This window comes from Parathielavia appendiculata, assembly GCF_033297405.1.
Source record: "Parathielavia appendiculata strain CBS 731.68 unplaced genomic scaffold N657scaffold_3, whole genome shotgun sequence".
Taxonomy (NCBI): domain Eukaryota; kingdom Fungi; phylum Ascomycota; class Sordariomycetes; order Sordariales; family Chaetomiaceae; genus Parathielavia; species Parathielavia appendiculata.
Window position 1 is genome coordinate 1,441,105 of NW_026944222.1, and position 20,908 is coordinate 1,462,012.

The 20,908-nt window shown below is 55.6% G+C and overlaps 8 protein-coding genes across 8 annotated transcripts; 2 read left to right on the top strand and 6 right to left on the bottom strand.

Annotated features, from left to right (window-relative positions):
* Positions 1-12: 12 nt before the first annotated feature.
* On the bottom strand, positions 13-1,335 carry N657DRAFT_569580 (glycoside hydrolase family 76 protein; the record flags this gene model as incomplete). Its single annotated transcript, XM_062788670.1, has 2 exons — positions 13-1,193; positions 1,245-1,335. 2 exons carry the CDS (start codon positions 1,333-1,335, stop codon positions 13-15), a joined length of 1,272 nt encoding a protein of 423 aa, XP_062649716.1.
* Positions 1,336-4,063: 2,728 nt separating this feature from the next.
* On the top strand, positions 4,064-4,393 carry N657DRAFT_678969 (uncharacterized protein; the record flags this gene model as incomplete). The annotated part of the gene is made up of 1 exon (XM_062796128.1): positions 4,064-4,393. One exon carries the CDS (start codon positions 4,064-4,066, stop codon positions 4,391-4,393), a length of 330 nt encoding a protein of 109 aa, XP_062649717.1.
* A 286-nt stretch (positions 4,394-4,679) lies between these two features.
* On the bottom strand, positions 4,680-5,295 carry N657DRAFT_568454 (gated mechanosensitive channel; the record flags this gene model as incomplete). The annotated part of the gene is made up of 2 exons (XM_062788591.1): positions 4,680-4,769; positions 4,819-5,295. 2 exons carry the CDS (start codon positions 5,293-5,295, stop codon positions 4,680-4,682), a joined length of 567 nt encoding a protein of 188 aa, XP_062649718.1.
* Positions 5,296-7,171: 1,876 nt separating this feature from the next.
* Positions 7,172-7,975, bottom strand: N657DRAFT_567901 (uncharacterized protein; the record flags this gene model as incomplete). The annotated part of the gene is made up of 1 exon (XM_062788548.1): positions 7,172-7,975. A coding segment is annotated over one exon (804 nt), but the record flags the coding sequence as incomplete, so codon positions are not given.
* A 1,577-nt stretch (positions 7,976-9,552) lies between these two features.
* Positions 9,553-10,969, bottom strand: N657DRAFT_642703 (2-nitropropane dioxygenase-like protein). The gene is made up of 3 exons (XM_062792393.1): positions 10,855-10,969; positions 10,493-10,754; positions 9,553-10,431 (listed from the first exon to the last, which is right to left on the bottom strand). Exons 1-3 carry the CDS (start codon positions 10,865-10,867, stop codon positions 9,582-9,584), a joined length of 1,125 nt encoding a protein of 374 aa, XP_062649720.1. The 5' UTR covers positions 10,868-10,969; the 3' UTR covers positions 9,553-9,581.
* Positions 10,970-11,233: 264 nt separating this feature from the next.
* Positions 11,234-13,607, top strand: N657DRAFT_688593 (Dihydropteroate synthase). The gene is made up of 3 exons (XM_062796950.1): positions 11,234-12,125; positions 12,179-12,387; positions 12,442-13,607. Exons 1-3 carry the CDS (start codon positions 11,676-11,678, stop codon positions 13,424-13,426), a joined length of 1,644 nt encoding a protein of 547 aa, XP_062649721.1. The 5' UTR covers positions 11,234-11,675; the 3' UTR covers positions 13,427-13,607.
* Positions 13,608-14,293: 686 nt separating this feature from the next.
* On the bottom strand, positions 14,294-16,095 carry N657DRAFT_614192 (uncharacterized protein; the record flags this gene model as incomplete). Its single annotated transcript, XM_062790429.1, has 2 exons — positions 15,746-16,095; positions 14,294-15,600 (listed from the first exon to the last, which is right to left on the bottom strand). Exons 1-2 carry the CDS (start codon positions 15,843-15,845, stop codon positions 14,294-14,296), a joined length of 1,407 nt encoding a protein of 468 aa, XP_062649722.1. The 5' UTR covers positions 15,846-16,095.
* A 3,799-nt stretch (positions 16,096-19,894) lies between these two features.
* N657DRAFT_284459 (uncharacterized protein) lies at positions 19,895-20,540 on the bottom strand. Its single transcript, XM_062786625.1, has one exon. The coding sequence runs from the start codon at positions 20,472-20,474 to the stop codon at positions 19,998-20,000; it is 477 nt and encodes a 158-aa protein (XP_062649723.1). The 5' UTR covers positions 20,475-20,540; the 3' UTR covers positions 19,895-19,997.
* Positions 20,541-20,908: the final 368 nt, after the last annotated feature.

Sequence of the window (20,908 nt, forward strand, 5' to 3'; positions counted from 1 at the left end):
ATATATCGGCACTCACACCAACTGCATATCGAATCTCCCCCGCTTGGCAGGAGACGACCCCGCAAAAGTGCGGACGGTCGTGATCTCGTCACCCCTGAAAGGCGGCTTCGACTGGCCAACGAGCAGCCCCTGAATGGTCTCCAAAGCACACATCTCCTCGCCCAGCCCTGTCATGCCGTCAAACCCGCCGACGTACCACTTCTGTCCACACTGCGTACCACTCGCGCCGCCCGAGCAAGCCTTGGCAGCAGCCAACGCCGAGGTATGCCACAACTCCTCGATCGCCGGCTGGATGGACGGAACGAACAGGCTGGCCGCGTAGACGAAGCGCGAGAAATAGCCCTTGAAGCTGCGCATGTCTTGGTTGCACGTAAAGACCTGCTCGCAGGCGTGCTCGTACATGATGTTGGTGGCGTTGTCGAAGGGGCTGAAGAACGAGCGTGCGGCCCCGAGGATGCGCTCCGTGCGCTCTACCCACTTTTGGTCCTTTGTGTAGTCGGCCAGGACGGCTGCGCCGTACAGGTAGATGGCGGCACTGTAGGAGAAGGTCACGGGATTGGTGTCCTTGCAGTCGCGGCTCGCATGGGCACCATCATAGACGTTGCCATCCGCATCGATCAAGCCGACAGCTTCTGTCCAATCCCACACTTTCTCCGCCCATTCCAAGTAGGTGTTGTTGCCGGTTGCCCGAGCGAGCCGGGCCGAGATCTGGAAGAGACCGCCGTTGCTGACCGTGTTTTTGTAGTCCAGCCCGTTGGGGTTTGAGGCGAAGATCTGCCACAAAAGACCGCCGCCGCATGCCGTCGTGTTCCACCTCGAAGATAGTGAGTTCCAGATGTTGGAGCCGAGCTGCAGCCAGGACGGGACGTTCTCGTCCGGGTGCGGGAAGTTCCTCTCGGCCGCCGACATGACAGCGAAACCCCAGAACGCCTGATCGTCGTTGCCTTCTTGTCCAAAATGGGACGGAAGCATGTAATCGAAGTTGGGCCCTACTTGAGCCAGCAGGGCCGTGGAGATGAGCTTGTCGTAGGACCTATCATTCGTGTAGTGACTGTAATCTAGCATGGAGCCCATGAGCGCACCGGCTTGCCACCAGTAGTGCGGCTTGGGGAGGTCGACGAACTTCTCGGCGGTGCCGGAATAATAGCTCATCGCCCCAGCTGCAATGGTCTTGGCCACTCCACGGATCGATGCTGTTGAAGGTCAGCAGTGCTTAATGAGCACGGCGAAAAGCAGATGCTTACATGGGTCGTTGATATTCAACTCCTTGGGGGCCAAGGCAGCGATGAGGGCTGTGCCGGCAGCTGCCGGCTTGACGGACTTGAAGAAATGCATGTCGAGTGATGTTGTGTGTGTTCCTTATCCAGCAGGTTGTAGTAAAGAGGTAATGTGGTCTAGTTGCCGCCAGCGAGCAGAAAACGAAGGTAAAGTAGGATGTGGTGACGTGTCTCCAGGATCCTGTACGATGTTGCAAGACTCGGTCGTCGAGTAGTCAGTTTGGCACAAGGATGAAAATAGGTATACAGAAAACAAGCCAATGTCACAAAGGGTAGCAAAGAAGAAAAAGACACAATGAAGGGAAACCGATCGTTTGGTGGTCAACACGCGGAAGGAGACGAGAATAGGGACAATAGACGGACAATGGCAATGAAAGGCCAGCTGCTGGGGCGGCTGAGGGCCTCGTTGGCCTGAAAGGGGGCTTCCAGCCCTCTTAAAGGCGATGTCGAATGCAACCTGCAATGATCAGCTGTCACTGCCTCGCAGCTGCGTCTCCTTGTCGGTCCGCAAGAAGGAGAGACTCTCGGGCCATTAACGTTACGAGGGTCCACCATTCGGCGAGGCGTGGGCAATGGGCGGGCCAATGGGCGATTTCCATATTTCTGGGGGTAAGCTCCAGCTCGCTGCCTTTTCTCGGGCGTTTCGTTTCTTTGCAGCCCACGCTGTACGAACCCCGCACATTTGACAAGCAGAGGGTTGCAATTGGGCATGCTGTTCCGCCAGGTGAAAGTTCTGGCGCCCAGATCGCTGAAGGACCAGTTTGTAGCAATCCAGAACCAGGGTCACATCTGGTTCTCCATTGCGGAAAGCGGTCGTCAGGGGCTTGGAGCAGGCGATTGGCGGGGAGCCAAGCCACGCCGCCTTGACAGTCCGTTTTCTCAAACTCTGAAACATGAGCTACTGTGAAATAAAGACTGGGACTGCGCATTCGACTGCCACAACAGAGCTCTGAAGACAACACAGATATGACAGGCCAGGACATTTCCGCACGCTGCTTGCCAAGTTACAACAACCGCGCGTTACAGCCCTTGCTGCGACACAGGTGGAAGCAGGCAGCTGCTGACAGATCTTGTGCTGGCCTTCACTTGACGGCCAGAAAACAGAGGGATCGACACAAATCAACAAAAGGCGTTCACAACCAGGGGAAGACCTTCTTCCATTTCATTGTATTCGAACCTTTCATAGGAGACTCAATTTTCCTATCCTCGTCTACCTCTAGCCTTGCCTTCGTCCCTTCTTTTCTTTTCTTTTATTCTCCAATTTTCTCTTATCCTTTAAATTCACAAATCTATCATTCGAGCAGAAAATCCAGCAAGACAGGCCGGAGCGGGTCCATCACAAGCTGTCTACCTTATCCTCCAGCAAACGATTCCGCCGAAGCTGAGCGCGGCGGTGGGTGTCCTGGATTTCACCGCAGTGCTCTCATTGTCCGTCGTGCCAGGGAATGGCCCGGGATTCAGGAGCGCTAGCACTTTCAAAGTCGCCTCGGTCGCCGCAAACTCCTTTACCCACTATGTCTGAGTTGACCCCAGGATGCTGCCTTGGCGGGCCGGTAGTTGGAGCCGAACGAAGAGGATCCGTTGCCGGCAGCTGTGGCGCCAGGCGAGCGGTAGCAGGCACAACGGTCTCCTAAACCCCACGTCGTGGCCCACAGTTCCCAGTAACGTATTCACGGCTGACGGAAGCGAGGGAGATATACGTGTTTGTAGGGGAGATGACACTGTTTCTTGTTGCGATGTGATTGAATCCCAGGCAAGGTATCTCTTGGCGATGCTTGGTTGATTGGCAGCTCTTCGACGGATGCCAAGCATCGAATGTCAAATCGCTTCCTCCAATATCACGGGGCACCGCGGGTCCAAGACAGAAACCGAGCGACAGGTTTCAGGGACCGCAACTGCTACCTGCCCGAGTAAGGTATTATCCTATATTAGGGGCATTCTCGGCGATTTAAGACCGTGGAAGCCACGTACTCGTACTTGTATTGTATAGTGCTAACCCCCATAGTGTCTGCTCAGCCCAAGACCACAGAAGCTGTCCGCTCACATCATTAATGAGGACAAGACTCTTGCAAGAGAGTTGAAATGTGACTTCTGGCCCTTGCGAGATCCTTCGAATCCCAGCGAATTTCGTTAAAAACATCCTGGGTTCTTATACTAGTATTCCATCGGACATCAATCCACAATTTTCGGGACCTCATCCTTCAGGCGAACCAAAGTGGACCATGCTGTCAGAGACTTATTAAGATAAAGCCAGCCGCGCTCATCCATATACTCCGTAGCACTGAGCTTACCCTTCATCCTCCCTTTACTTAGTTCGTTGAAACTCTCTTACAGTTACCTTGCAACCTCTCTTTCTCCCCAGTCGCTCGTTTCGTTCACCAGACCATCGCTACTTTCATTCATCGTGAAGCACGCTTCCTGCTCCTGGCGGCGGGCATCGCCGCTGCGCAGTCTAGCACTGTGGTCAACATCTTGATGCCCATGGCCAATCCTCAGACCCTTGTCGCATGAGTCATCTCAGCCGATGCCACCGCTACTTCTTACTTTGTCACCTTCCCCAGCGGGACTCACTCCGATGAATGCGGCTTTGCGGATGGCTTGGAGATACTCAATGGCCCCTCGACGATGACCTATACGATGACTGAGTCAGAGTCCTAGTCAGTCTCCCTCCCGGTCCTGCTGCCTTTCGGCGGACATGACCGATGCTAAACCACAAACGTTACAGCACCTAAAGCGCCGACTGCAAGCTTCAGCCGACGGAAAATGTCGGCGTCTGCAGTGGCATGATGATCTCGGACGCGACGACTTCGACTCTCGCCCAGACAATTCTGTCCGACTATAGCACTTTCATTATTCCCGTCACGGTGACCGCTGGTCTCAAACATCTCTCGGGCAATGGTGAGGCTACCGCCGGCACCTCTGCGGGTAAGACCACCGCCACTTTGATCCCGCCGACGACTGCTGCGACTCCGACAAACTCGGTTGGTAGCGCCACGTCCGCTGCCACATCCGCGAACCCGGTCTCGAGTTCAAGCACAGGTGGCATGCCGCAGATCACTCAGAATGCCGTCATGGTGGGAGCCGCTGCTCTGGTTGGCGGCGCCATGCTGCTGTAGGGAGGGGCTGTAGGGAGGGGAACTGGCCGCGGTTGAGACATTTGGTTTAGGCATGTATAAACTTCAACAGGTATTACACAGAGTAGACAGATACCCGCAGTTTGTGCCAACGCTCCCCGACAGACTTCGTCGCCGAAGTGAGATGCAAAATACATACAACATCAGGGGTTCGCTGGTGGTCACCGATTCAATTCCAGTAGGTATGGTCCTGTGTGATACGCTTGGGGGGAGTTGACAGGCGGTCAAGGGTTGTTGGCCCCAGGATCGTCGGGCGCGGAGTCCCAGCTCAGTCCGCCAACTGTACCAACGCAGCTCTGTTGCTGTACTGGTCCTCCCTGCCGTCCTGCCAACTTGAGCAGTTGACACATCGCAAAGCCTTCGCTGCGTCAGCTATGAGTTTCTTAGCCAACAGCCATGCCACTCACCTTCTCGTTGATCCTTTTCCTGCAGTACTTGCACTTGACCGTGTGCTTGATGATGGGGTCTTGGGAGAAGTACTGGTACAACGCGGCCAGCCCGTAGAGAGAGAAGCCAACGCCCAAGAAGTTGAGCAGCCGGTTCAGGAAGAAGCCGTACGCCATGACAACAGCACCATCTTCCTGGGCCTGCTTCAGCGTGTTATAACCTCCATCGTCGGGCTTATTCGGCCCCGGGCGCAGGACGGCAAACTTCTCCTCGAGGTTCTTGTTCAGCGGCAGCAGCACCGACAGCGGCGGCAGCAGGATGTCGGTGACGAAGCTGGTCACGAGCGCGGTGAACATGGAGGCGATGATCAGACCGAAGGCGATTTCGAGGACATTGCCCTGGAACGCAAAGTCGAAGAAGCCATTCAGGAAGCGCCTGGCCCTCTCCCGCGATTCATCCAGCAAGTCGTGGTCGTCGTCCTCACGGAGGCGCGGCATGCTTGCTGGAGCCAGATGCTAGGCGAATTGAGATTTACAGGTTTTGAGTACAGGATGATGTCGAGAATTGGCCGGTTTCCAACTCATTCACAATTCTCCTCTAAAACAAGTAACGTTAGGCCTGCTTTTAGCCCAAAATTGCGCGGCAAAACGACGTCACTTCTTGGCAGCAGCCGCATCTCGGCACCACGCTACCGGTAGCACACGGATGGCGTCAGCTGTCAGATTAAGAGTTGCCCGGGTGATAGAAAACGAGCAAAGAGACATAATAGAACTTCAAAACCAGGGAAAGGTAGAAAACTAAACAAAGGCGAGAGAGAAGTGATGAAAAAAAAACACAAAGAAGAAACGGAATAGAGAAATGCTGGATCAAAAAGGCAAGTACCGAAATGGTGAAGAATAGAAATTAAAAAATATAACTTAACTAACGTTAACGTTAACGTTATTTAAAAAGGAAAAGGCAAAAGAAAATATCAGTAAAAGGGGGTGAGAAAAAAACCAGGATACTTTGGACTCAGATATATCTTGGCTCCTCTTTATTAGCCTCCTGACCTTACCTTAGTATCTTCCTTCCTATGAATATTATGTCAGGAGCAAGACTCGATATACTCTCTATTCTGCTGCATCTAGGGAAACGAGTAAAAACAAGCCTGGCATCCCCCCAACGCGCCTAGAGCTCCTGACGTCCAAATTCATATTAATACTCAGGCACGGTTACTGCTCAGAAAGGTATCTCAAACTGAAAGCGAGGATAGACCTAGGTCAAATGGAGAATTCCAAGCATAGACTGACTATCTAAGCCGGCCGTCAGAAGTCGATCGAATTGACATTGTCCGGCAGTGCCAATGGATGAGCGGCGACGTCTCTGCACTGCTTCCTATCTGAAACAATATGCCTTCCATTCTCCAAGGACTTGATCTCAAAATACATTTCACTGGCCATATTCTGCATTCCATTTCCATTAACCAAACTCTGCAAACTCAAGCCCGCCACCTTCCTTGATCCACACGAAGTCATCTCCCCAACCACGTTCGCCCGCAATAACGTTGCTCACGCAGTGCCTGCTGCTTCAACTGCGGATACTTGGTAAGTCATCATCGCTTACGCAGAAGGTAAAAGAAGTCCTCGTAGTTAGCACGAGTAGAACCGCGAGTTCACGCTGAGTCTAGCAATATACCGCTTTTTATTCTGACTGTAGGATTACGTTGTAGAAAACGGTCTACCCATCGTGCTCTAAGAGGACGATGATCTACCGCGTCTGCAGCACGTCTTGTTGAAAGGATTATGACCAGCGGATACGAGATGCTGGTTGATATAGGGTGGCTGGACAGCGAGTATCTCGACGATCAGAGCATGGCTCGTATTATTCCAAGTTACATCGAGCTCGCTTCGGATATGACTGCTTTCAAAACCCGCGCTGTTGCGAGGGCTCTATAAGAGATGGACGAGTCGCTGCTCAGGTCGGCAGATATGAGAACGCGGGAGGGCGAGCAAGACTACTATCAGCAGTATTAGCTGCCTCGCAGTAGTATGCTTGGTTTCCTCACCAGGTGTTTATGACGGACGATTCCATTTCTTTTTCACAGGTTTTCCGAGGTTTAGGATTCCTGCGCTGGGAGCTATGGGTTGTGCTGGGGTTGCTTCATCAGACTCAGGCTTCACGGGACGACAGGTCCGATTTGAGTGTTGCAGGTTTCACCCTAGTTTCTTCTTCCAAAGTCCGCAAAAGCTATTATCATTGCACTCGGAATCACGGATGTGCCAGAGTTTCTATTCCCAGAACTTTATGAGGCTACGGGTCGCCAAACGCAGAGTCCCGCCTTTCCCAATGAACGCACTCATCGTACAGATAAGCTTCAACCATATCTGCTTCCAACTACAAACGAACATCCGTCATCGGCCCCTGGCCCCCGGCCGGCGGCATCTGGGCCCACCCGTGCGAGTCCTCCATCTGCATAGTGCTGCCCGACTGGTTCTTCTCGGCATACTGCTGCTGCGCCACCAACCCCCTGCCGCTCCGATTGCGCCACCAGGCTACCCCCAACAGCGCAAGCGTGATGGTGGAGAAGACAACGCTGGTCCAGACGAGGCCGTACAGAGCGGGGCTCGTCGAGGCCGAGATGTTAACTTTCTTGCCGTGCTCGTTTACCTTCGACTTTATCGTCTCTGCCGCCACCGTCACACCCATAGCGCCGACGAGCGAGGTGAGCCACCCGAAGCCCATGAACCCAAGCGCGCCGAGCAGGGCAAGCTTCCGCAAGCGCACCGTGTCCTTGAATGCCAGCGAGGCGCCGCACAGGAGGAAGCTGACCACCATGGCCAGAGTGGCAAACAAGAAGAAGAAGGCCATGGCCGCCAGCTTCTCTGGGATGTCGTCAAAGGCATCTTGAATACCCTGGACGAGCTCCAGTTGGGTCAGATTGAATTGGAACGGCCCGAGTTGGAGCCCCTCGTCGAGCTTCTTGCTGAGGTCCGTCTGGCCCACGAAGAACTTCTGTGAGCACCGTTCGACATCGGGCTTGGCGTTCGTCTCGCTGAACTTCGGCGCGTAGTAGCCCTCGCAGAGCGTGCCAATGTGAATCGAGTAGTACTCCTTGATGCCGATTTCTTGTGCGGCGCTGCTCAGGAAGTCGTTGACTCTTTTCGCCGCCTCCTGGACGAACCCGGCTCCCTTGCTGCACAGGTTCTTGGCAATATCGTCAATGTCGCGGCGGCCGGTTATGCCTCCAACGATTTGGGCGCCGTTTTGGGCTTTGTCCTTAAATTTTTCGGCGGTGTTTTGGGCTTTGTCCTTGAATTCCTCGGCGGTGTTTTGGACTTCGTTCTTGATTTCTTCAACCTTATTGGCGAGCTTGTCGCAGACATCTGAGAGGTTAGGGACGTTGATGAGATCCTTGCCGAGCCCGGACGTGTTGAACTAGCCGCTATCTGTTAGCCGAAGCCCAGTTGTGCAGTTTGAAAGGCGGAAGGGGGGTTGCTTTCTGGAACTCACCTTGATAATACTGACATCCTCGAGGAAGTTCGGCTCGGAGCCCGACGACAGGGCGGTGGCCATGAACAGAACAGCGAGGAAAGAGAAGGCAAAGGTGGCGATCATGAGGATCATGCTAGCCTTTTCCCCGGCGCCACCGGTGCTAATTCCTCTCATCTTGAGGGCTAACAGGAATGACTATACCAGGTCAAAGGCCCAGCCGCTGACTTCTGATGAAAAAGGAGAGACTGAAATAAGGTTCAAAAGCAAAGGAATGATGTGTAGAAGGAGTGTAAGCCACAGTAGCAGTCCTTACAACACGAAAAAGGAATGAAGCGGAAATGGATTCCTGTCCGAATCGTTGGTGAGCGAAGGAGACACAACGATACGCCAGGGGCTGGCCCAACTATATATCCAATAGAGTATCAATACTGCTCTTTGATGCGCGTGTGAAGTGTTGAACCATAGAGCAGGCGAAACAGACAGAAACCAGCTCGCTGGCCACGATGGGCCGTGTCTCAGGCTGGGGGATTGCACATTTTGGGACGACTCGACCAGGTGCCGGAGCCCCAAAACGACGGGTAGAGAAGGAAGAAACTGAGCCGGCGGCATGGTATGACCATGTTGCTGTGAGTCTGATGCGTAACCGCCTCGAGACCGAGGGCGTCAGGGGTGGCCTCTGGCCGGTCGGGGATTTGGGGAGGAAGAGAAAGGCTGGGAAATATGTTGCCCAGTGCTTTGATTCGACCAGCCGAAATTGGGGTTGTTCAGATGTCCATCGTCCGGCTTTGCAATACAGAAACAGGATGGTGTTTCGGTGTTGGCCGCCCCCAGACATGCCGCCACCGTCGGCCTGCCCAGCTTGGTCAGGGTTGAACCAGGACCGGCCGATGAGCGCAAACCCTGGGCGATCCCATGGTACCTAGGATTTGTGGTACGAATGCGTGGAGGTGATGGCCCGTTTCTAATTGTGCGGCTTGCCGGGCTTGTAGTCGGCCTCCGGCCCGGTCGAGTACCGGTCGGCCCCACTTTTCCGGGTCATAAACCGATCGGGGCCAGTTCCATGCGGCCCGGGCCTCTGGAGAACGGCTCTTGGCGTTTCAAACAATGAGACGGCTGATTCTGGGACCAATGCCTTTGGGCGCGGCTTCAGTCGCTATCGAGGTGGTTCGTGAAGATGGTATATGCGGAAACCCCCAGGAGGAAGAATCAACTTTCTGCAGCAGATGAAAAGTTGATGCAATGACAGAATGGCATGAGACATGGTATTGGAATCATATATACTAACGCTACAAAACACAAATGATTCTGGCCCCTACAGCTTCGCCGTGTACGCTTGGCCCCTCTTCAGGGAGGCAACAGCGTCGTTAATGAACTCGTCAACAATCTCCTTGGCCGGCTTCTTTTCGTTGACGACAGCGGCGCATTGTCCCATGAGGTGGGGCCGGAACTGATCGAGAAGGTCCTCAGGATCAACATCTTCTTGGGACGTCGTGCCAGTAGAAGTCTTGATAGCTGTCGCATCGAGCTCGCCGTTCATCACCCTATCAAGATCGGCCTCGTAGGGGAGCTTGCCCTTGGACGTGAGCTCCTTGATCTCGGCCTGGCGCTCCTCCTCCCAGTTCATAATGTATGGGTTCTTGCGCACGCGCAGCGGGCGGCCTGTGAAGATGAGCGTGCGGATGGTATCATCGAAGCTCGCGGTGCGGACAGCCTCCTTGTGCGACTCGGGGGCGCCGGCCTCCTCAGACAGGACGAAGCGAGTGCCAACCCAGACGGCGCTGGCGCCCATCATCAGCGCAGCCGCCAGCAGCTGACCATTGTGGATGCCGCCGGCGGCAATCACCTGCACCGGCTTGCCGGTCAGGGGCGACTTGTGGCCCTTGCAGGCCTGGACGACGGCCGGGATAAGGACGGTGGTGGCAATGTCGCCAGTGTGGCCGCCGCCCTCACCACCCTGTGCGCAGATAATGTCGACGCCGAGATCCAGGCACTTCTTGACATGCTTGGGGTGACCAATCATGTTCATATAGACGATGCCGTGCTTGTGCAACTTCTCAACAACGTGCCTGGGGGGAACACCGACGGCCGAAACGAAGAGCTTGGCGCCGGACTCAATGATGATGTCGATCAGCTCATTGAGCTTGCCTTTGGTGTAGTCGTAGCTGCGAGGCATAACGTGGTTAGCGGGATTGCCAGTCACTGCATCGCTGACCGTAGACCTACTTGGTTTTCCGGGCATTACCGCCAACCTGGGGCAGCAGGAGGTCAACACCAAAGGGCGCATTCTTGTCGACTAGGTGCGACTTGAGCTCCTCAATCTGATCCCGAAGCATGTCGGGGGTGTAGTTGATGCCGCCCAAAACACCAAGACCGCCAGCATTGGTAACGGCCGCAGCCAGCTTGGGACCGGCCGCGACGTTCATGCCAGCGAGGAGAATGGGATGATTGATCTTGAAGAGATCCGTGATCTCGGTGCGAATTCGCTCTGCGAAGTTCAGCATCTGGTTAGCGATGCGCTTTTGCGTGTGCGCAGGGGCTGCGTCGTGACACCGCAAGGGCGAGACGAGATGCAAGGCACAACTCACGGGGAGAAGCCATGGTGTCGGTTTGTCTGAGAACTGAATGGTACCAAGAATGAAGAAAGAATGCAAAGCCAAAAAAGCAGCTTGGAATGCAACGGTCAAAGGTAGTTCGACTGGGGAAGGAGGTTGACGGTCCCAAGGTCTGGGGGAAGCAGCCGCCGTCTTGAACCCCAGGAAACTGGGGATTGAGAGCCTGCCAAGCCCGCCATGCGCTCTGTACCGAGGTTGCCCGTCGATGGACGCTAAACCCAATCAGGCTCCGTGTACGCACTTTCGGCAGTTTCGCCCACCGGAAAGTGCGGAGCTGACAACGGAGCCGAGGCATCGCCTGTCACCTGCCAGGGCCATGCGTAACGTACTGTGTAAGTAACCTTTGACTCAGGCCGAGTCCGATGCAAGCAAGCATTGCGATGCTCTCAAGTCTATACAATTGAAAACTCGTCGAAACATCAAAGGCTGAACCCTTGGCTTGTGCAAGGCACACCGCCGAATTTTCAATGGGCCACACTGCATCGGCGGTCCGTTTTGAAGTGTCGTCTTCTCTCCTGTTCGTTCTGCAACCTTAGCTGTGGTGGAGTTGTACGACATCGCGGTATGCTGTTTGCGGCTACCGACCCTGCTACCTTACCAGAGTTCCTACACCGTCAGCCGGCCGTCAACAACATTCCTGGATGGTGGCCCGCCGCCGGAATGGAAAAGTCAGCAATCCAATGCTTCCGTTCATCATTAAGGGGAACGAGCTGAAGATTTGTCAACCCTAACCCTGCTTGCAGCAGTGGATCCCATGTCCCTCGCGACGAGATTCTCAACTTGATGATCTCAGAATGCGGCACAAGATGAAGCGCCTCGCTAAGTTCGCTCTTATCGCCCCGGGACCCCTCAAACCACCGAAAACACTCCCTCGCCATGTTAGGCATGTCTGCTACTGCGGCTGGGCTCCGCGTGTAAGCAAGATTGACACCAGGCAATTTTCGCAGTCGGCGCGGCGTGTCTCCGACTCATTCACCTACAAGAAGTACACGCTGCCACAGAACTACAAACCAGCCGCTGGCATCGATCTTCCGGCAAAAATGAACGCTGTTCAACAGCGTCCGCGCAAGCGGACGGCGTACATTGCTCTGGGCAGCAACTTGGGTGATCGCATTGGCTGGATCGAGAGAGCCTGCAACGAGATGGACGCGAGGGGGATCAGCGTGAAGCGGACAAGCAGCTTGTGGGAGACGGAGCCCATGTACGTGCTAGATCAGGATAGATTCGTCAACGGCGCCTGTGAGGTTTGTCAGCTTGTCCATCATAATCCATGTCGCAGCACTAAGCCGGAGGGCAGGTTGAGACGACCCTGGAACCCCTTGAATTGCTCGACGCGCTCCAAGACATTGAAAGGACGCTGGGCCGCAAGAAGATCATTGACAAAGGCCCTCGGAACATAGATCTCGATATTCTTCTCTATGAGAACATCACATTCAACCATGAACGCCTCAAAATCCCTCACATTGGCATCCCGGAACGCGAATTCGTTCTTCGACCCCTATCCGAGTAAACCATCACCCCATCTCTTACAACGCTCGTCGTAACTAACTTCCTTGCCAGACTCATTCCAGACAAACCAATCGATCGCGCCCGCCCTTGGCGTCTAACAGCAGACTACCTCGACGCCCTGCCACCTTCTAGAACCCCGCTCACAACCATGACCCCCCTCTCGTCGCACCACCCACCGATCCAAGCCCTCAACCCGTCCCGCAAAACGCACGTCATGGCCATCCTCAACATGACTCCCGACTCATTCTCAGACGGCGGCCAAAACACGCCCGCCGACCGATCCTCTCTCCACCAGACAATAACCACCTTCCTCGACGCAGGCGCGACCATGATCGACATCGGCGGCCAGTCCACTGCCCCTGGCGCACCCGAGGTCCCGCTCGAGGAGGAGCTGGCGCGGGTGCTCCCCGCGATCCGGCTCATCCGCTCCGAGTTCGCCTCGCGGCCCGTCCTCATCTCAGTCGACACGTATCGCGCGAAGGTGGCCGAGGCAGCCGTCGCAGCCGGCGCAGACATTGTCAACGACGTGTCGGGCGGGTCCATGGACCCTGAAATGCTCCCCGCCGTCGCGCGGCTCGGCGCCACCATCTGCCTGATGCACATGCGCGGCACGCCGGCCACCATGAACTCCCTCGCCGAGTACCCCGCCAGCGAGGGGGGCCTGATCGGCGGGATCGCGAGGGAGCTGGTGGCGCGGGTGCGGGCGGCCGAGGAGGCCGGGGTGAGGCGGTGGCGGATCGTGCTGGATCCCGGGCTGGGATTCGCAAAGATCGGGCCGCAGAACGTGCACGTGCTGCGGCATCTCGAGGAGTTGAGGAGCTGGCCTGGCCTGCAAGGCCTTCCGTGGCTGGTTGGGTCGAGCAGGAAGAGCTTTATCGGGCGGGTGACCGGGGTGCCGACGCCAAAGGAGAGGATCTGGGGCACCGCGGCGACGGTTGCGGCTGCCGTGCAGGGCGGCGCGGATGTGGTGAGGGTTCATGATGTGAAGGAGATGGCGCAGGTGGTGGCCATGGCGGACGCTATCTGGCGGTATTAAGAGGTCGAGCGGATATTCAACATACGATATGGCACTGTACATTCATTGTACATATTGGATTCAACAGTACACAGGAAGAAGTAGGGGTGTTGGTTTGTATTGGGAAAAAGACCGTCAGGGCTTCCAGACAACCACTTGTTAGGTATTCGCCTGTTTGTTCTCTCCGAGCCATTGTTAGATGGACATGCTTGAACTACATGCCGTCGTCATGCCAAGTGTTCATCGTAACTCGCCCGATACCAATCTAAGTGAGATGCTAGACATGGTCTACTTTATACGACCTAGTTAGTCTGACGGCGCCTTAGGCAATTTGGATAGTTGTTCAAGGTTTCGGAAGGACATCAGGTTGCTGACCACCAACTTCCATTCTAACTCCACCAACTCCAGCGTTCAAGAACTGCCGCACCTTCCAGGCCGCCCGTCCTATATCTATTAGGTCCACGTTCAATAATCTCAGTGGCCCTTCCAACAGGTCAATGGCCTACTTGGAAGGGGCTCGGGGACCCAATTATCCCCATGGGACAGGTGCCCTTCCCTCTGGGGAAGCCACTAGTTCGACTCGCCGCCCCAACGCCAAGCCGGCCCCCCCCCCCCCCTGTGCGAAGGAAAATCCGTAGTCCCAGGATTTCGTAGCCATCCACCTCCTTAGGGAGCTGGGTGGTGAGCTTTTTGATGTTCTTACCCTCGCCTTGTAGTTCATTGCCTGGCAGGGGAGACCAAATGAATACAAAGTGAGGTCCCCCATTGTGAAAATTAGCCAAATATGTAAGAAGTGGCCTCATACACTGCAGAGTGAGGAGAGGACATAGAAGCAAAAACCGGACAGCCTCGGGTTGATTTTTTTTTTTTTTTTTTTTACCTGTAAAGCTACAGCTCTCCCGGCCGCTTACACGTCTCAACACTAAAGAACCTGCCCCTCCCAGCCCGGCAACTCCTCACGTGCCTTTCCACCCGCCTCGCATAGTCCACAAACTCCCAATACCGCGCCGTCTCCGCCAGCCCAGCATCATTGCCCAGCCGATAGCCGGGGTACATGACCACCGTAGAGATTTTGCCCCATGCGCCCGTCCAGTCGACCGTGTCGCCCTCCCCGGCACTGGCCCACAGCGCGGGGAACCATGCGCCGCACCCCGTCAGGTCGAGGTACTCGAGCCCGTACAGACACCTGCTGAGACGGCGCAGGACTAGGACCTGCTCGGCCCAGTCGTCGTCTAGGGAATGGCTGTAGGGCCCGGTTCCGCCGTACTGTAACGTCCGCCCCGTCTGCGGAGAGATGACCGTGGCCAGTTTGGCGTTGGGAGTGAGCGTCGGCTCGGGCCAGAAGGCCAGACTGAGATGGGTCAGCCCCGGCAGACGGGCCGCGAAGGCCAAGAGATGTCGCCACGAGACATCGCGACAAAACGAGGGGTCTAGCGCAAGCGAGAGGTGAGTTAGATTGGGAAGCAGCGGGCGGGGGATATCGGCCGAGGACGCATCGGCTGTGTCCCAGGATTCCTGCAAGTTGTTGGACTCAGGTTCACGGGGAAAGAGGAGATCCGACAACTCGCGGAGTCTCAAGGACCGCCCAATCGAGCCAAATAGGTCGAGATAACTAAAAGACTCGTTTATGATGCTTGGGGGCGCCGGGTCCTCATAGTAATCAGGGACGTCTGGAGGAGGCTGGAGAACGGCCTGAAGATCACGCACAGAGACACCCTCGTCGGTGTACGCGGCTAGGTAGGTGATCAAAGCAACCCGCAGATGTGTTGGGAGCTCATAAAGGTGATAGCGGCAATACGACCTCTGCCACTCCCAGTCGAGAACCATGCGGCGCAGAACCACATCGATCAGACTTCCACGCGCCGGCAGGCTCAGCCCCGGCAATGGCCGCTGAACAGACCTCCACGCTGCGGCGGACTCGATTGCCGACCGCCGGAGAGCGTTTTCCGCGCGCTCCGGTCTTGATAACCAACTACGGGGCGGAGGCGGACCAGGAGGGAGCCTCGCACCAGCAGTCCCACCCCGGATAGGCGGCCGCCGGGGGCGAGGAGGTGGCGTCTCCGGGATCTGGAGAATATGGCGGAGCGAGGGATGAATGGTTGGCTGGACCACATCCGGAGCCGGAGGGCCGCTCAGGCCGGTGCGGCGGAGGTCGGCCAGCAGTTCATTGACGCCGCGGCTTCGGGATGAGTCATCTACAGCATGCATCAGTAACGCTGGCCTCAAGGCTCTAGAATGCGAAGGGAAACATGGATGCTTGTGCTCACGAGCCGAAACCACTCAAACGGCTGGGTACACGAGGGAGACGGGTCGGTGCTGCGGGAACACCGGGTGACGCACCATGATGGGTGTTGTTTCTGCGAGCAGCCGTGCTGCTGAGCAACGCTGGGGCGGTCGATTGCGGTTTGGAGTACTTGTTGAGGTGTCTCTTTTTCGGCATCACCCCGGGTGTCCGATGCTCGCCTCGAATTCGGTCGGGCTCTCTACTGGGTACAGGTTCGGTAGAAAGTCGCAAGTAAAGGAGGCTGAAGGGGCGTTGCCTATTTCTGACTGTCTGCGATTCAACTGAGGAAGCGCGATTCGCAGCTTCCTGTTGGCTAGCAGCAATGCCTGTGGATCCACTTCAGGTTTGTGTCCCACCACACGTCATGCTCTACGGCGATTCGGGGCAAGAGGCAACTTCCAGGTTCCGCTGCGGCCCCGAACAAGACCGTCACACAGAGAAGACATCAGCGGGTACCACGTCTCGCATTGCCCATAAGTGGTGGAAAGCCCTGGTGGCGGAGTGGATCCTACAGCGAATTCAGAAACTGTTGGTCTGTGCCCCTATTTAGAGTCCTGCTAACGTGAGACTCCTTGTGACCAGTTTATAACCAGCTACGGGTAGCAAACTGAAACTCACCAGGGAGGCAAGAAAGGAAGAAAGAATAATCAATGAAAAGATAAGGCTATCTTCCGAACTCCGTATTTTTGATTCTCGCCCTCACTGTAATGCAATCAAGATTAACGTCCGGGTTTCAGCTTAAAGGCGTTGCCTCAGTGTCCGGTCTGCAAGTTCCATGCTAACATCGGAGTGACTTGGCACCTTCATCTCCACTGGCCTCACGTTGGAGATGACTTCGGTCCCTGGCTGTTCCAAACTACCTATCAGCTCCTTTCGACAATTGATGAGATTTGACAGAGGTACGACATACAGGAGCCATTTCTCCAATCCGCCTCCGGCTTTGCCCAGCAGCCCAGTTCTTGCGCATCACGGAGCGGGAGACGATGGCCTCTGCGGAGGATGCCGAGTTCAGGAGCGCATGAGACTACCCGAACACAAGACCGAAGAGATGCCGGCGAGAAGTGTGTCTGAAGCGACCATCTCATTGGATCCTATGCTCTCTCCTTGAAGTAGGCATCTCGGTCAAAGCACCTAGTCCTACCCACTCGCCCCGTGAGGATGCCCTGCTCATGTCCGAAATGGGTCCGACATTCCGCGCAGGTGAGGGCATGACGTGCATGCATCGACCAGACACCCTGATCAAGCCAAACAGAGTTGGGAGACGGCAGTTCTGTTTGGAGCTTGGCACATGTGTTGATGAGACAGTGGCCACAGTACCCGTGACATAATCGGTGTTGTGTTTTTTTCCTATCACACATGGTAGAACGGTCTGGCCGTCATGAATCAGGCAACATGGATGCGCAGAGAGCGGAAACATCCGACGCCGTGTTGCGCGTCTGTCGGACACGAGCTTCTGCCCATCTGATCTGTCATGGCTGCTATTCTTGGCCCTTCCCCCGGCAAACGGGTGCCGCTCCGAGGAGGGAACTATCCGTTTGTCGAATCGGATGCCGTCTCTCGGACTGCGCTGCTTGTCTTTCTGCCTTCTCGGTACCGAAGCGTCTTGTTTTGATTGCCGTCTCCGACGTTTCGGCGTCTTGTTGCCCGTCAGGAACTGATCGTCTCATGGCCCCGGGCCTTGGGGCGTTTGGGCTATAGGATGCTTGCGGATGTGTGGGATTCCTCATCCCCCGTGCGGTCGACGGCTGCAACACATTTTCCAACTATGATTTTGCGATCCTTGCGGCGAGGCCTCCGCAGATCGAGACACTTGTGTGTACAACGGTGGCTTAAGGGAGGCATGAAGCAGTCCGCTGCATCTTGTCCAACCGCGGCCACGCGACCGTTGAGGTGGCGCTGACACGGAGACGGCTGTGGTTCCCAGCCCTGGCGCCGTCAACGTTTGGTGTCGGCTGTTGACGATGTTGAAAACAGCAACGCCTTTGGTGACAACCGCATCCGCTCACTGCCTCGTATCAAACCAGCAGCTTCTCTGCGGTATAGAGAGTCGGAACGCAAGCTCCTCCGGGGTTGTGGCACGACATCATGAGGCAGACGCAGGGAGAAGCTAACCCTCTTTTCGGTGCTCTCTCTGGTGCGGCCGAGATGGCATCCGCAGGTTGCATGTCGGGTTGTAGGACAGGAAATGCATGCCTGGATTTGCCATGGTCACAGGCCCCGTTAACGTTGCCACCAAATCCGCATTTTTGATCCCTTCCGACAAGCAGCACCGGCCACGTAGCCAGACAAGGTGATAACCGCGACATGACGGCGGGCGATGCATGGCAGAGTCCTCTCCGACGGAATCCCTTTCCAGAGTATTCCGCCCGATCAGCCTGGAGCGGGGTTGTATGTGCTGGACCTCTTGCCCTTCGGGTGTCACACGATAAGTGCAGCGATGTCGTGGATCGTTTTCCTCGCGGGGACAGAAGGCTCTGTGACCAGAGCGAGCGGTTTGTGACGGGATTTCGACCGAGAAGAAGCGTGGAGGTCCCAGATTAGAAAGGATTAGCAAGCAAATCCGGCAAGTCATATCGAACAGAGCTCTACATCGGGGGTGGTGACTGCCGTTGAGCAACGTGGGTCGGACAAGACATACCTGAAGGGGTTGTTCGCCGTTCAGCGAGACTTTGGGCTTGTCACACCAGTTCGAGACGCCCTTGCTCGTTCGTTTCTGCTGTGGTTGCTCCCAGGGGAGCGGTTCTTGTGTAAACCTTCATCTTCTTGATACCCCAACAGTAACTCAGGGGGCCGGCCCACTGCAGGCTGCAGTGCCTGAGTTGCCCGCTAGCCTGCGCTGCTTGTTGCCGGTGCGACGCCAGGCACTCTGCCACGAGACGGACTGCATACGCGCTTCTTCCCCAGACCGGCCGTCCGGAATGTCGACAAATGTTGGAATCGTCGATTCAACCTCGAAGCGTCAGCTGGTGGTTTTGAATGCGCAGATTGCCATCGTCTCTGAGACCAGCACACGGGTGAGGGGGACTCGATGGTCTTAGTGAGGGCTGCTTGGTGCAAGTGCAACATTGTTACACCAAAAGTTTGATTGGCCGCGGTCTCATTCTTCGGGACTTAACCGAAGGGCATGTTGCTTTGCGGGCGGGTAAGAGACTGTCTTTGTTGAACCAAAAAAAGGAAAAAAAAGAAAGAGACTACCCCGCGCAGTGTATGTGCCGGGTTCAAGATTTACAATAGCATTCTACAACATCTGCGGAATTGGAAGGTGATAGATGCTGGCCGTCGACTCAAAGAGCCACTGAGAACCGTGAAACGCCGTCTCCTCTGAACCTCCCGTTGGGAATCAGCGTTCAACAGCATAATCGAAGACTCTAGCTCGAGAAAGCAGTGCTCATGTGATCCAATGTTGGCTCAAGGCGGAGTCAGAACGCCGACAACTTCAGCAGCACCATCGGGTCTTGTAGAAGCCAGCTCTAAGGCCTTGTTGGTCTGAGAAAGGGACAGGAAAGCCCAATACTCGGGCACTCTTGGTCTGAATGCCTATCGTCTTGAAGACGCCAGGCTCATGCCAACATCTAAATAGGCATTGGCCGGAGAAGTGCCGCTCGGATCTTACAAGGAGACCGGGAAATGTTCTGCTATGGTTCAAGTCTGAGCACAAAGACGGCCAGAAAGAGGGTTCCTTGCCTTCAGGCACTATAGCCGGCAGAGCCACAGATTCAGAACCCTTGCCTATCCCTTCCACAGCCGGTCAGAACTGCAGATTGCGGCTGTTGGCTATGGTACTTGGGTATCTTAGTCATGAGTCCATCTCACGGCGCATGAGGGCGATCGGTATCTGCCGCCACTGGCAAGTACCTGCACGTACCGGCCTGTCTCGGGGCCTTTCTAATGCTACGGATACTGCTGGCGCCACCTGCTGCCTGACTCGATTAGGGAGGTCGCGCGTGCACACCATCAGCGGCTGCAGAAAGAATCCGGCGACAGCAAGGTATCCCATGCTAATCAGGGCAGTCGTCACGCGCGGATCAGAACTTATCAGAGGAATGAAGCTGCGTTCGTCGGGCAGCAAAAGGGGCACCCGAGGGCGTCGAGTTCGACCCATCGGATTACGGAGGAGGGAGAAAACCACCACGCCGATGCGACGCGTGGGCCGAGTGAGTCGGAGGCGCTCAACTGAGACTCTGCCACGGATGAAGAGGGGAAGGCTGCCAGTATCCAGCCTGGTTAGGCATGCTTTATGCCTGACAGAAGTCGGTGAGCGACACTAAGTGTTTCTGGCGGCGGCAGCCTTGACGAGACGGGGCGTGATCACTTCGTACGTGTCGACGAGGGCGCGAAGGCCGGGGGCGGAGGAGCAGCAGTACATCCGTGCTGTCGACGAGGCTTGCAAGGCAGCAGGCCGCAGCGAATTTGAATCTCCACCGGCGACCCTAATGGCCTAGAGGCCGGCAAAGACGGAGCAAAATTAGAGAAGGAAAGAAAGAAAGAGAGAATTAATCGAGCTGCAGAGAATTCTTGGTCCGCGCGGGCAGCCCACCAATCGTCTCCCTCGGAAGCACTGCCATGACTGCCTCTACTCTGACCGGTGAGCTGGAGGACGGCTGGGTGTATGCACATCAAGACCACTCGGACATGGAATTCTCGGATCGAAGACATCCGACGCGTGTGTTTGTCGCTCGTGGTCGTCTCCAAACCAGCCAAGGCCCTAGCGAAGAGAGAGAAGAAGAATATGATCAACCGCAAGTTTAAGGTAGATGGATTAGAGACCTCGAGACCAGGAGGCATGGGGCACGAATGGCGAGCAAGAGGCAACCAACACGGTTGCAAGGCGGCGATGCAGTTGTTGAACGCATGCATGTGCGCTGGATGAGTCGCTCAAATCGGTTAGCTTCCTCGCGTTTGGTACATCCCTAGCGTAGGGGCGTAGCATTCCGTGATTGCCCTGGTATCCACCGTAACAATGCCTTAAATGCTTCAGAAGCCGCCTGGTATTGCATTCGCTGCGAGACGTCTGCCGGAAGGTTCCCGCTGCACATTCTGAGCGGATCCATTACCTAACTTGACTCAACCCGTAATATTGGCTTTTCTTGTCAACGGACCTTGGTCATAACTAAGATGAAGGGTTAGATGAAGAATAAAATTGAAGAACCATCAACGTCCTGAAAACAAGAAAAATCTGCATTTCTCATAAACCTGGTGTTCAAGTTTAGTACTGCACT